The sequence below is a fragment of the Diadema setosum genome, chromosome 2, assembly GCF_964275005.1.
Source record: "Diadema setosum chromosome 2, eeDiaSeto1, whole genome shotgun sequence".
In the NCBI taxonomy this organism is placed as follows: domain Eukaryota; kingdom Metazoa; phylum Echinodermata; class Echinoidea; order Diadematoida; family Diadematidae; genus Diadema; species Diadema setosum.
The window spans coordinates 8,886,051-8,899,486 of NC_092686.1; the positions used below are offsets into that span (position 1 = coordinate 8,886,051).

General features: G+C 40.4%; 1 protein-coding gene across 1 annotated transcript in view; it reads left to right on the forward strand.

Annotated features, from left to right (window-relative positions):
• The window catches only part of LOC140239581 (protein O-linked-mannose beta-1,2-N-acetylglucosaminyltransferase 1-like), a 35,443-nt gene extending 22,732 nt beyond the window's left edge, over window positions 1-12,711 (forward strand). Inside the window, exons 13-19 of the mRNA XM_072319415.1 lie at window positions 398-568; window positions 2,504-2,680; window positions 3,920-3,983; window positions 5,592-5,810; window positions 6,361-6,522; window positions 7,425-7,556; window positions 12,601-12,711. Of these exons, the coding sequence (XP_072175516.1) occupies window positions 398-568; window positions 2,504-2,680; window positions 3,920-3,983; window positions 5,592-5,810; window positions 6,361-6,522; window positions 7,425-7,556; window positions 12,601-12,688 (1,013 nt within the window). The 3' untranslated portion in view covers window positions 12,689-12,711. The remainder of the gene's footprint in view (window positions 1-397; window positions 569-2,503; window positions 2,681-3,919; window positions 3,984-5,591; window positions 5,811-6,360; window positions 6,523-7,424; window positions 7,557-12,600) is intronic.
• Window positions 12,712-13,436: the final 725 nt, after the last annotated feature.

Sequence of the window (13,436 nt, forward strand, 5' to 3'; positions counted from 1 at the left end):
AATTGCAGTTACCATGGCAACTGCTACAACAAGCCAATCTGCTTTGGGTATTCTAGCTGTTGATGTTGCTACTGCAAAATGTTGCAATGATTGTAAGTGCTCCGTGATGAAATGGTCGTTGGAATCAATGACTCCTCTCTATCAGCAAATGGTCCTTTGCTGTCCTGTGATGTCACTCAGTGGCAGATCCAGGTGGGGTAACACCAGGCGCGCACCCCCCTTTATTTTTTGTTAAAACAAAAGAAATTAAAAGAAAACAATGGAGGGGTGGTGCATACGCCCCCCCCCCTTTAATTTTGTAAAGGCCCCCACCCCCCCCCCCCCCCCCCCCTTTATGGAATTCCTGGATCCGCCCCTGGACTTCACTAATGATGTCTGTTCCGGCTGCTGCATGTAGGTTCGGACCTGGAAGCCCTCCAGCGCACCCTGGAATCCCTCGTGGCGATCCCAGGCCTGAACCCACAGATGGTGGTGGTGATTCTGGAGGGGAACTTTGCCCAGCCCAATGAGCTGGTGGCTGTCTACGGGTTCCGAGCACACTACATCAAGGCCAAGTCGCAGTATCTGTGTGAGTAAAAATGTTTAGACCCTTCAACTTGTAGTGAATGAACTCAACCTTTTATGGGTTTGAAATGTTTGTTGTCACCCCAAGTTTAACGTAGACAGTGGTCCGATTTTGTGAGTGTGAGATCGACTTTCAAAATGTTGAATCTGTGTGTGACTTGATTGCCATGGTGTGTATTTGTGTCTTATAGTAAATGTGACCATGCATGACAAGACTAACAAAAAGTTGCATGCCCTGATTTTATGTGAGGACTCAAAATAGATGAAACAGGTCAACCTATTAAATCAATCTTGAGATTTCAGAAAGAGTAATTCCTCTTCTACATTATTCTGAAGTTTGGGATCACAAAACAAATAGGAAATTAGGTTTTTAGCAGTTTTTCTGCGACATTTTTTGGAGAATAGTAGTGTAATTAGGTATGTCATAGAGGCCCCTTTCCATTTGTTAAAAATCCTTTACACACTCCTCACTTTCAACTCTAATAACTTTTCAAAAGATGATGCTACAGCTTTGAAAGTTGGTATTAGTCATGGACAAAATGTGTTAATAGGGCATACTTAGTTTCAGCTTAATCTAATGATCCCTTAATTGTTGTTGCTGTGGCATCTTACATCCTGCTTTTTGTCCCATTCATTGCACAGCCAGCAAGGCTTGGCAAGATTAAGTACTTGAATAGACTCTATACTTCGGAGCCTCTATTCTCAGTACACACTTTTCCAGAGCGTGTGTTATCTTTCCAATATTAAAATAGGTTAAGAGAGTCCATTTGACTGGAGTTATACATCATCAGTCTGCTCTTTCAGAATCTGCCCTGAACTAAAAAGTCCATGTCTGGCGACTGTTCGTTTTGTGATGCAGGGTCACAATTGTCTAATGTAAACAGATTATTGAAGTGTTGTTTGAGCATGAACGATTAACATCACCTACAGTTTTCAACATGTCTAGTATCTTACAAGCAATAGGCTGATTTGACAACATGGATATTGTTTAATGAAACATTTTCAAGAGGAAATTAAATACCCTCTTACTAGCAGGATGTCAAAATATGAAGCTTCATGAGCCTCGTGTAAAAACAGGCGTGACATTTCATGAATGAAGTTTTGTAAACACATACAGTCAAACCTGTCTATAGCGGCCACCCAAGGGAGGCAAATAGAGTGACCACTATAGACAGGTGGCCGCTATAGACAGGTCATCCAGACTTTTGTGTGCATTGCCTCCATATACCACGTATCATCGTTGTGTACATCTATAAGTACTTACATGTACATGTATGTGTAAACGTATGCACACATGTGTTTCATGCATTGAACAATGCTGGTGTTGATCAAGTTGTTACACAGTAGCATATACAGTAATGAGGAAAGCTTTACACTAGTGCATTACAATGTATTATGACCAAATGAGTGATGAATGCAGTGGTGGCGATCACTGAACGTTATCCATGAATGCCTGGCACGCCTACAAAGCAGAAAAACCCGCTGAATTATCGGCTCGGCTACCGCTCCACCTGGTCTGTGGCCGCTATAGACAGGTTAAAATCAACCGCGGGGAACAAAATTTATGGCCACTGACCACGTTAGACAGGTGGCCGCTATACACAGGGTCTTTAAACAGGGCTTTTCTCTCTGGGAAATTTTTCAGTGGCCGCATACAGCAGGTGGCCGCTAAGGCAGGTTTGACTGTATACGACTGTATGCAGTGGATTATATGGCCAGCAATATCAGATTTTGTCTAACAAGGCCACCATTATGCAGAGCAATAGTATATTTATGCATGCGCACAGTATTAAAGATTTCATGCTGAGATTGATATTTTTCGTTGCTGCATTTGCAAAGAGCACCCATCCTAGTGAAAATTCAAAACGTACAGAACATATGCCTTATACAGTATTTTGGAAATGAATGTGTGCTTCTTTGATTGTGTGTTTAAATGCAGATGCCCTCCAATCCGGCATTGAGGAAGGAATGGCCATCTTCCCCAAGAACGAATACTTCATCATCATCGAGGAGTACGTGGAGGTGGCGCCAGATTTCCTGCGCTATTTCTCGCAGACGATGCACCTCCTTGAGCAAGACGACACCATCATGACGATTTCGGCGTGGAATGAACATGGTGCGTTTTCTTTGATGAGCTTCTGCAAACCTTGAATATTTGCTAAAATACATGATAACTTTTTTTCTGCCATATTCTTGTGTGTTAGCTTGAAGGCACAACATTTCTCAAGAAGGGCTCAAAATTCATCTTCCACCCTGTGGACTTTGCTTGCAGTACATCAAAATGGTCTGCCAAGAAACTTGTCTGGCCGGAGCGATTTGCAGCGATAATGAATCGTTCTGGAGCATTTTGAGATCAAATTGTAAAAGCAAATTGCATGAGGATTGCAAGAGGATGCACAACAAGGGAGGTAAGGAGTATTGCACTCCAAATGCACAGAAAAGTAGAGCAAACTACAGAGACAAAGAATATGATAGGGAGAAGGATTAATGTCATGGTATGTATATAGATTCCAGACAGTTTTACTTTCTGTTGCACTTGTGGGTGCTTTTAGCCACTCACATGCTCAAAGGATAACTTACCGTTGTATCCAAGTGGCCTGTATTGTCTGGGTGTGGGTATTTCTAAGATGTCTCTTCACTCTCTCTCTCTCCCTCCAGTTTCATTGTGAGAGATATACATCATTGTGTCATTAGATCATAGTTCATATATCATTGACAGAATAATGGAAACACTTAATCTTATTCTCACTTCTTCCCACCCTATGAAAACTGTAATCTTCTCGCTTAATGAAAGAACTGCAGAAATGGGAATACTTTTGAGTACCCTTGCTTTGCACTTTAGATGAAGAGCTCCTGAAGAAACATATCGCAAGTCATGCTTTGACGCTGAATTCATATAGCGTCAGTTGTGCAAATATAGCAGCATGTCATGGACCCGTGATGTAGTTGAATTTAGTTTTGACACCACTTGGTCTCCAAAACAGTGCAATTTCAAAATATATTGCATGCGTTTGGTTTTGGTTCTTGGGTGTAGGCAGTTTCAGAGTATACTGCTGCATTTGTGAGGTGTAATTGGCAGTATACCTTGTGTGAAAATGAATTGCCATGCATGTCTTGTGCCGAGAAGGAAAAGGCTTATTGCTTTGTATCATACTCTTTAATTTACATTGATTTGATGACCAACATGGATATGCTTAAAAACGATTATGGAGACATTTCTTTACCGAGGCAGGGTATTCAACAACACTGTACTTGGATAGTATACCACTGTAATCAGCAATATTAGCTGTATGAAAAATAAACTGTGGTGTGTAACGCTAACTATGATAGTATGTTTTTTCTCTCCCTCTTGTAGGTTTTAAGCATACATCTGGTGATGTGGACCTACTATACAGAGTTGATATCTTTCCTGGATATGGGTAAGCCATTTGTTCTGTTACATGTTTGTGGCATCCAGAATTAGGCAAAACTGCAATATACTGCTAGAGATCACTTCTTAATCAAGTATCCAATTTATCAAATTGGCAACATGGGCAATGGTGACATATCATGTGCACCTATATGTAATTCTTCGTGCCCTTGTAAGCAAGAAAACTACTGCAGCTTTTGACTTCTTAGTACGTGGCAACTTACCAACTGACTACAGTTTATCAGTAAATGAGCCTGTTCCATAGTCATATATCATAAGGCACTTTACATGGCAAAGAGTGGTGATCATGATACCTTTTGCTTTTTATATATAGCTCCAGGGTGCACTGTTGCAGGAGTGATGTATTACAGTCAATATATCAAAGGCTTTGCAGAGCATTAGGTACCGTGAATGTAGTAAAGGTACAATTGGGACCTGGGACTGTTGCCAACTTAAGGAGAAGGACAGCACAGTGATTTTAGTTTCAGATCACATGGTCTTAGATCTCTCAAAAGTCATGGAAATTATCTTCAAATATCATATGAATAACTAGAAAAGCACTCCGAGAGCGCAGACCTCCGCCAAGCAGTTACTTTCCACCGATGATCTTTCTCTGCCGTAGAGATCAGTGATTTTCACCCAATGAAAATATCGCCCGATTTCCCAATATAGAAGCCTTTGTTACCTCATAAACCCTCAGCTGCACAGCGCGCCTCGCCCTAGCAGAAACTAGAGCACGCACTTTAGTGCGCGCATGCAAACCTCAAATATGCGCAGCCTGAACCCCCAAGTTCATTTAACCTACCTGCCAAAATATCAAAAATCCTTCATAAATTCCCCAAAAATTCTTGGATCGCTACCAAAAGTTAATCGTTTGTTACTTGTGTCATTCTCAACCTTTCCTGCAAGTTTCATCCCAATCCGTTGACTACTTTTGGAGTTATTTTGCACACGGACAAACTAATGAACTAACAAACAAACAAACAAACCAACGGTAACGAAAACATAACCTCCTCCCTTGGCGGAGGTAATAAAGAGGAGACACTGACCTAAGATGCAGTGATCTACAGTCAGGCACACCTACTTCGTGGAAGAGAGATCATGTTTGGCATTAACATTTTACTCTTGACCCTTTACATACCATGGTGGAAACTCCCTGTGTGCCACATTATTCTGAGACACCAACGTTGTCATGTATTGAGAAAACATTTTGTTTTTCAAATCTATGTTACTTCCGTAGATTTCTCTTAAGCTGTAAATTTATGGAGAAAATGCCAAGCTTTGCTTTGATGTAAATAGTACGACAAGTCTACGATCGTTTTTTCTTTCAAATGACTAGTAGCTAAATTACTGTAAAGGCATGACTTTTGCACACAAAACAGTGACAGAAACTTACAGTTTACAAGCAAATCCAGTAGGGAACGCCGCTTGTTAGTCAATCACCACATAAAATGTAAGCTATAATGTGAGAGGAATGGAAGCGAGAGAAACGCTTTCATTGTACTGCGGCATTTGGAGATTCCAAATTCCCGAAAATAAAAACCACCGCAAAATATGTGCTGCATCCAGTACTCGATCTGAGTCTCAATTTTCTTTTCCCACCGCTACTCGTGTCTAGGTGGATAATGAGAAGGAGCATCTGGAAGAGCCAAATGCAGAAGAACGAGTTGAAGTGTTGCGCCGACCAGACGTGGAGAGAGTGGTTGAGGGATGACTACAGGAAAGGCCGCGAGTCCGTCGTGCCCGACGTGTCAAGGGTCAAGAGAGCCATCAAGCCGGGCATCTACGAGGACCGGCCGTTCATGGAGGAGTATCTCTCAAATAGGACAATTACAAGGTAGGAGGCTGATTCCTGGGTGTCTATATGTAGTTTAACAGCTTTAAAGAAATAAAATTGCTCGTTCTGTGCTTCAGCATGTGGTTGTTGTTGATTTTATGGAAGTGGGAGGGGGGGGGGGAGAGATGGTATGATACTTCACCCTATGATTTGGTCAGTCTGAAATATGGTGCTAGTAATTAATTGAATAAGTTTTAAACAAGGTGCTGTGATGTGCTACAATGTTGTGTCAACGTCAAATCTTAGACTCTCCTTCTTTAGTGACAGCCAAAGCAATGCATTCTAAACCTAGTTACTAATATGCAGTTTCCTACAACTTGATGCTACAATTACCTGTAGCAAACTATAAACTGAACAGTGTGTAAACTAGCATAGGTCTTCATGTGTTCAATGCTGGGTGGATTGACTGTCTAGGTCATACTTGCTGTAAAGTCTTCAACCATTGACCTGAATTGTTAACGACAGGACACTGTGTTTGCTTTACATTGTTTGAAGTAGATACAAACATTTAAGGGTCACATGTTGTGCCTCACTTTGAACAAATTTGCAGTGATCCGGAGACGGAACCGAAGCGGAGCTATTACCTCACGAGTGCGGAGTACGAGAAACACATCAAAAGTCTAATAACGAGCAGTACTCCGCTGGATCGTAATCATCTGATCGGCTGCGAGACGCTGGGGAAAACATCACTCGACCTCACCGAAATGCCGAGGTGAGGTTTCTGGACCCCAGATTGTCACAGACATTAGTGGTTCAAAGGTTATCTGTATTACGTCTGTCATTGAAATTTATCTTTCAACGATGGGTATGATGTCAAAACCATGTGTGGGATCAGGAAATATGAGTCAATGACAGGAATGTGTATCCTGAAACGAAGGCAGTGTCTGTAGTCGAATGAAGAGCAGCATCAGGTTAGACGGCTTCAGATTTAATGAATGAGCAACACAATTCTGCAAAGTTGCATACCTATGTACATAGTAGTCTTCTGTATGACAGCTATTAGATTTCTCATGAAAGTGTCAACCCGTTGAGGACGGACTGATTTTGCTACAACACGCATTTCCCATAGACACTTGCCCAAGTATACTCGGGACTCGTCCTCAACGGGTTAAATGTAGTAGTGTAATGGTGCACATCAGTAAGTGCTGAAAGCCGGAGGCAAAAGCGAGTGCATATTTGGCCATTTCTAATTCACAATACTGACAATTTCACTGATTCCTTCCTTCATGGTATAATGTGCGTGACATAGATCCTCATTAAACTATTATACACTCTGATTCTAGGTGCTACATCGTGTTTGTTGGATATGTGTCCCGTGCCAAATGCTTGTCATGACTTTCTGTATGACTTTACGAAACACTAATAATGATGCATGGGACTTGTGCAAAGCCAGATTACTATTGACAAGCTATTGCAGACTGAACAAGATCTGAATTTGAGGATAAGGATCAATTTAGTTCTTGGATGTCACTTCAGAAATTATGATCAGCTTTTTTTAATGGCGTGCACTCCTGTCGGGTCATCTTTATATAGATGATTTTTTTTTTTTTTTCTGTGTGTGTATTATGCATTTTACATTGTTTTTGTTTTGTTTCTCTCGATTTGTTCCTACAGAGGAATATATACCTTGTTCTATAGACAGGATTCTGAGACAGACTACAAGAAATTGATAACTTTGGCAAAATGCCTCAAAATATACCTCTACCAAGGAAACACAGTACGGAGTTTACACAATGGTATATTAAGGTGAGTGATTGCATTTGTAATTTGGGGTTTGGTTTGTTTGGTGTGTTTTTCTCAGGTATTTTTGAATATCAATGGAGTAAACCTGGTTCTACAACTTCTTATTATCCCAAAACGTTTATGGCTTTAAATTTTATTTTCAGAAAAAAAAAAAAAACTGTCCAAGGTTTGATTGACATAGTCAGAATTGTATGCCTTCCAGTGCATATTGGCCCGTGTACATTTGCCAAATTAACCAAAACTACAGAAACTTGCTGTGAAGAATGGTTGACAATTGGACCAACCTAAAACCCCTAAAAGAGCAAGATAAGAAGAAATATAGACTGTGGAAATAATAAGTATGCAGGCCTGATAATAGCAAGTCTTATCATCGTTCCTATTGTTGCTTTTACTATTTGTAAGAGTTGAATCATTGAAATTTTTTTTTCCAACATACACATGCACTCTCTCGATGTCTCCTTTTGAATAATCGAGTCACAAATGCAAAGCTTTGTCCGTGTAATCTCACAATGTCACGCCAAACACTATCCGTAACTAGAAAAGCACTCAGAGAGCGCAGACCACCGCCAAGCAGCTCATTTCCACCACCCATATACACGCATGTTGAAAATATCCCAATTTCCCAATGATAATACAAAGAAGCCTTGTGTTTACCTCATCAACTTCCTGCTGCGCGGTGCCTCAAGCATGCGCTTTATTTTGTGTATGCAAACCTTAAATACGCGCAGCTTGAATATCCAAGTTTATTAACCTTTTTGTCCCCGCCGAACGAGTTCGAGCAGGGGACTATGAAACGGGCTCCGTACGTGTGTGTGTCTGTGCGTCCGTCCGTGCGTCCGTCCGTCCGTGTGTGCGTCCGTGTGTGATCAAAATGTTAAATTTGCTACTTCTCTGTCATTTATGAGCCAATTTTGATTCTGTTTGCTTTATATGATAGCACTACATGGGAGCTTTGAAACTTCTACACAGAATTTCAGTTGTGACCTTTGACCTTGACCTTTGACCTATATTGTACATTTTGCTACAAAATGCTACTCCTTCGCCATTTCTAACCCGATTTCGATTCCGTTTGCTTTATGTGATAGCACTTGGTGAGGGCTTCAAAACTTCTACACAGAATTTTGACCTTTGACTTCTTTGACCTTTGACCTTGATTTTTGACCTATATTGTACATTTTGCTACAAAATGCTACTCCTTCGCCATTTCTAACCCAATTTCGATTCTGTTTGCTTTATGTGATGGCACTAGGTGAGGGCTTCAAAACTTCTACACAGAATTTTGACCTTTGACTTCTTTGACCTTTGACCTTGATTTTTGACCTATATTGTACATTTTGCTACAAAATGCTACTCCTTCGCCATTTCTAACCCGATTTCGATTCTGTTTGCTTTATGTGATGGCACTAGGTGAGGGCTTCAAAACTTGTACACAGAATTTTGACCTTTGCCTTCTTTGACCTTTGACCTTGATTTTTGACCTATATTGTACATTTTGCTACAAAATGCTACTCCTTCGCCATTTCTAACCCGATTTCGATTCCGTTTGCTTTATGTGATGGCACTAGGTGAGGGCTTCAAAACTTCTACACAGAATTTTGACCTTTGCCTTCTTTGACCTTTGACCTTGATTTCTGACCTGTATTGTACATTGGCTACAAAATGCTACTCCTTCGCCATTTCTAACCCGATTTCGATTCCGTTTGCTTTATGTGATGGCACTAGGTGAGGGCTTCAAAACTTTTACACAGAATTTTGACCTTTGACTTCTTTGACCTTTGACCGTGATTTTTTACCTATATTGCACATTTTGCTACAAAATGCTACTTCCGGCGGGGACATATATTACGCACTGCGTAATTTCTACTTTTCCTTGTTTGCTAGAAGATTAAAAAAAATCTCTCAAAAATTCGTAAAAATTCCTGGATCACTACCAAAATGTAATCGTTTGTTCTTTGTGTAATTATCAAATTTTTCTGTAAATTTCAACCAAATCCATTCACAACTTTCAAGTTATTTTGCAAACAGGCAAACAAACAAAAAGACATACCCTCCTTGGTGGACGTAATGATACATAAGGTGTAATCACACACCTACACACACACACACACACACCTATCCACCCATACACTAATATAATATGGTAATGTAATGAGAGTCATTTGAAGTCAACAAACAGCTTTTGTTTTCTCTCCCACACCTGATATCTGTGTGGGCTGTTGTGTAGAAGATCTGCAAAGCAATGGCATAGGCTTCAGTTGTGTTTACATACCATATGGTGCTATTGAGTGTGCCATTCATTTTATATTAAAGCAAATTCTGTAACCCTTTTGCACAAATTTCCTCACTGACCAAGTATTGGATCATGTTAAGGGTAAGCTGACTTCATCAATTCTTTGAATATTTGAAAAATATATTATATCACATAGTCCTGTCTTCTCACCACACACTACATGTATATGTATATAGATAGTCCTATACATAGCAAACATTTGCAAATTACATGTTGTTATGTCGTGAAACATTTCAGTTTTTGTTGTTATTGTTTTTTTGTTTTTGTTTACTGAGAGTTTATTTTGTCATCAGATTTTTCTGTTATTGGCCGGGACATATCGAGCTGAAATATGTGCCACAGTTCTTCAGAACCTTGTATTGTATGGAGTTTGATTGGATGTTGTGGGGATGAGACTTTAATTGCTTGACATTACAGCTGTGTGTTGTCAACAAGCAGCTGAGTCCTGCCAAACGCAGACAGGCCCAGACACGTGTGACTTTGTCGGGGCCCTTGGGGCGTGGAGTGGTAGCGTCTGAGTGGTGGCCTCACCCTCTCCCCCGCCCACTCGAGCGCTACCAGCACATCTGAGGAGGAAGTGTGTTTTGCAACAAGATATGCGCCGCAGCCACTTGAACTCCCTCCCACACACAGCTATTTCGAGCTGTGATGCTAGGCTCAGCGATCGACTTGTGCATCAGATTGCTAGACTTTGGAACCGCGTCCTTCTGGCGAACACCTCAGCACAATTATGAAACCATAGCATGATAAGGCACCGGGCAGCATCTTCTATGTAATATGCTAACTGAGTAGTAATTAGTACTTATAATGCACATGTCACTGATGGTCAAGGGTGTTTATGATTTATCGGAAATCATTCTGTAGAGCAGTGCTTGAAGTGCATCTAGTGTCATTGATGGACATTTACTAACAAATTTGGGTTATATTTTGTATCATTTTTTTATGCCTCCGCCACGAAGTGGTGCCGGAGGCATTATGTTTTCGGGTTGTCCGTCCGTCCGTACGTACGTCCGTACATCTGTACGTCCGTACGTCTGTACGTCCGTACGTCTGTACGTCCGTACGTCCGTACGTCCGTCCGCTTTCGTTTACGCGATAACTTGAGTAATATTTACTGGAATTTTACCAAACTTGGTCCAAGTATGAAGTATGATGGGGCAACGATTTGATAAGATTTTGGGTGAAATCGGCTAAAGGTCAAAGGTCAAAGGTCAAGGTCAAATCATGAAATTGTATCCGTTTACGCGATAACTCAAGACTGTATGGAGCAAATTTCACCAAACTTTGTTGGAGGATGATGTATGATGGGACAATTACTTGATTAGTTTTTCAGTGAAATCGGACAGAGGTCAAAGGTCAAAGATCAAGGTCAAATCCTAAAATTTATCTGTTTATGTGATAACTCAAAACTGGATGAAGCAGCTTTCACCAAACTTGGTCCAAGGATGATGTATGATGGGACAATTAGTTGAGTAGATTCTAGTGACATTGACAAGAGGTCAAAGGTCAAAAGGTCAAGGTCAAATGCTAAAAATGTTGCTATTTCCCCCATATCTATGCAATGCCCGCAGTTATTTTCTTGAAACTTAGTGTAGACATGTACTACTGCGTAAGGATTCTCCAGAGAGAGTTTCATGTCATAAGGTCAAAGGTCAAAAGGTCAAAGGTTAGGTGAAAATGTTGCAATATCGCTTTTCTCGCAAATGGTTCAATGTATCTTCATGGAACATGGTACATCTGCATGTACTGACTGGCAGGGATTATCTAGGGAATTTAGGGGTCATGGGTCAATAGTCAGGGGTTCAAAGGTCAAGGTCAACTCCTCAAAATGTTACTACTGTATTTCCCTCATACATGTATACTAGTATATGCAATGATTGCATTATTAGTTTTAAAAGTGTTTAATATATGTACATGTATTACTTGATGGAGATTCTCTTGGAAATTTCCAGCCAGAAGGTCAAAGGTCAAAGGTTAAGGGTCAAAGGTCAGGTTTAAATAAAAAAAAATATTTTGTACTGTAATTACACTCTTTCTTCATACCTTGAAAATTATACTCAATGCATAAACTTATAATAAGGTCGGTCAGAAGTCAAGTGAAAATTTTCAATTCCCCAAATATGTGTACCTGCACTCTTTAATAGACAATTATAGCAAACCCAGTTCGTGGAAAGTGAACATTCAAGATATTTCTGACAAACCTGTTATTTCGATATTTTGCCAGTTATGTGAAACTGTCATCACACATTGTCAAGACATTGTACTATACACCTATTGGGAGAATCATGCATTATGGCGGAGGCATCAGTCGCCGTAGCGACATTTCTAGTTTTTTCAGTATGCAGATAGATCGATTTCATACACACCACACACACACACAAAAAAAAAACAGCTGCTTATTATGTTACAGTTCACCTCAAGGCTCTCCCAGATTAATTGACAAAACTAGTATTACAACAGTGACAAGAAATAAAAGAACTAAAACTGTAGTATTAAATTTTTTTTTATTATAATTAATGGTATCATTATTCAACAGATCATTGATCGCAGCCAGAGGCTGAATTACAAATGATTTTACAAAAATGAAAAATGTACATACACAGTATTACATAAATATTAAAATGTCACTGTATGTGGCATAGTTAAGATGAAATCAACTCCCTTTGATGAACTTGATGCAGGTAGAATTTTTTGTTTGTTTGTTTTTGCAGAGCTGTATTTTACATTGTGCTTCTGTCATTTTCATTCGTTTTTCAGATTGATGTACCAAGGTCAGCAGCTAATCATATTAGGAACCAAGTCGCCGTACTACGCATTCAAGCCAGAGAACGCGGTGCCCTATTGATGACGAGAGAGACGAGGAAAACCAAACTCGGTCAATGATGCTCAGATGAGGGGCGGAGTCGGGACAAATGGGTATGCAGGTGCGGTTCGTACCCGAGAATGTGTCTTGAAAACGTGTCCCACGTACAGATGGAGCGGGATCTTCCATTTTTAGCATGGATGACACATATTTTCTCCCTCTTTTTCTCTCTCTGTCTGTCCTTCTCTTTGGCTAGCAGTTATGAGATGTCGCTGTAAAGCCATTTCGCTATCGGTCTGTGGTACTTGAAGAGGAGAAACTAGCAGACGCCTACCTCAGCACGATGTCTGATGTGTCTGTGTTTGTCTGTTCTGTCTATCTGTCTGTCCGTCTGTCTGTCTGTCTGTACTTATGTCTGTACTTGTGTCTCACCATCAGCTGGTGTGGACATGTGGTGTAGTTAGAAAAGTAGGAAAGGCGCTTATCAAAGAGTACTCTCAGCTGAGCATTGAATCGTCAGCGCTATTTGGAAGGGTGCAGCGTTTGTGTTTAGTGCTTGAAGCTTTATATCAAGAGTCTAAACATCACTTCTTCGACATAGGTGTCATGGAGATAGGGTGATATGCACCTTGCTACAGTGACAGTAGATACCCATTTCTGTGATTTGTATTCAGTAATATATTTGCAACCATTTACGAACTGCCTTATAAGAGGTTAATCTGATTCCAGGTTATCATGATATAGTTTCTTTAAATTTAAGGTGTCTGATCCATGCATGGGCTCTATTTGA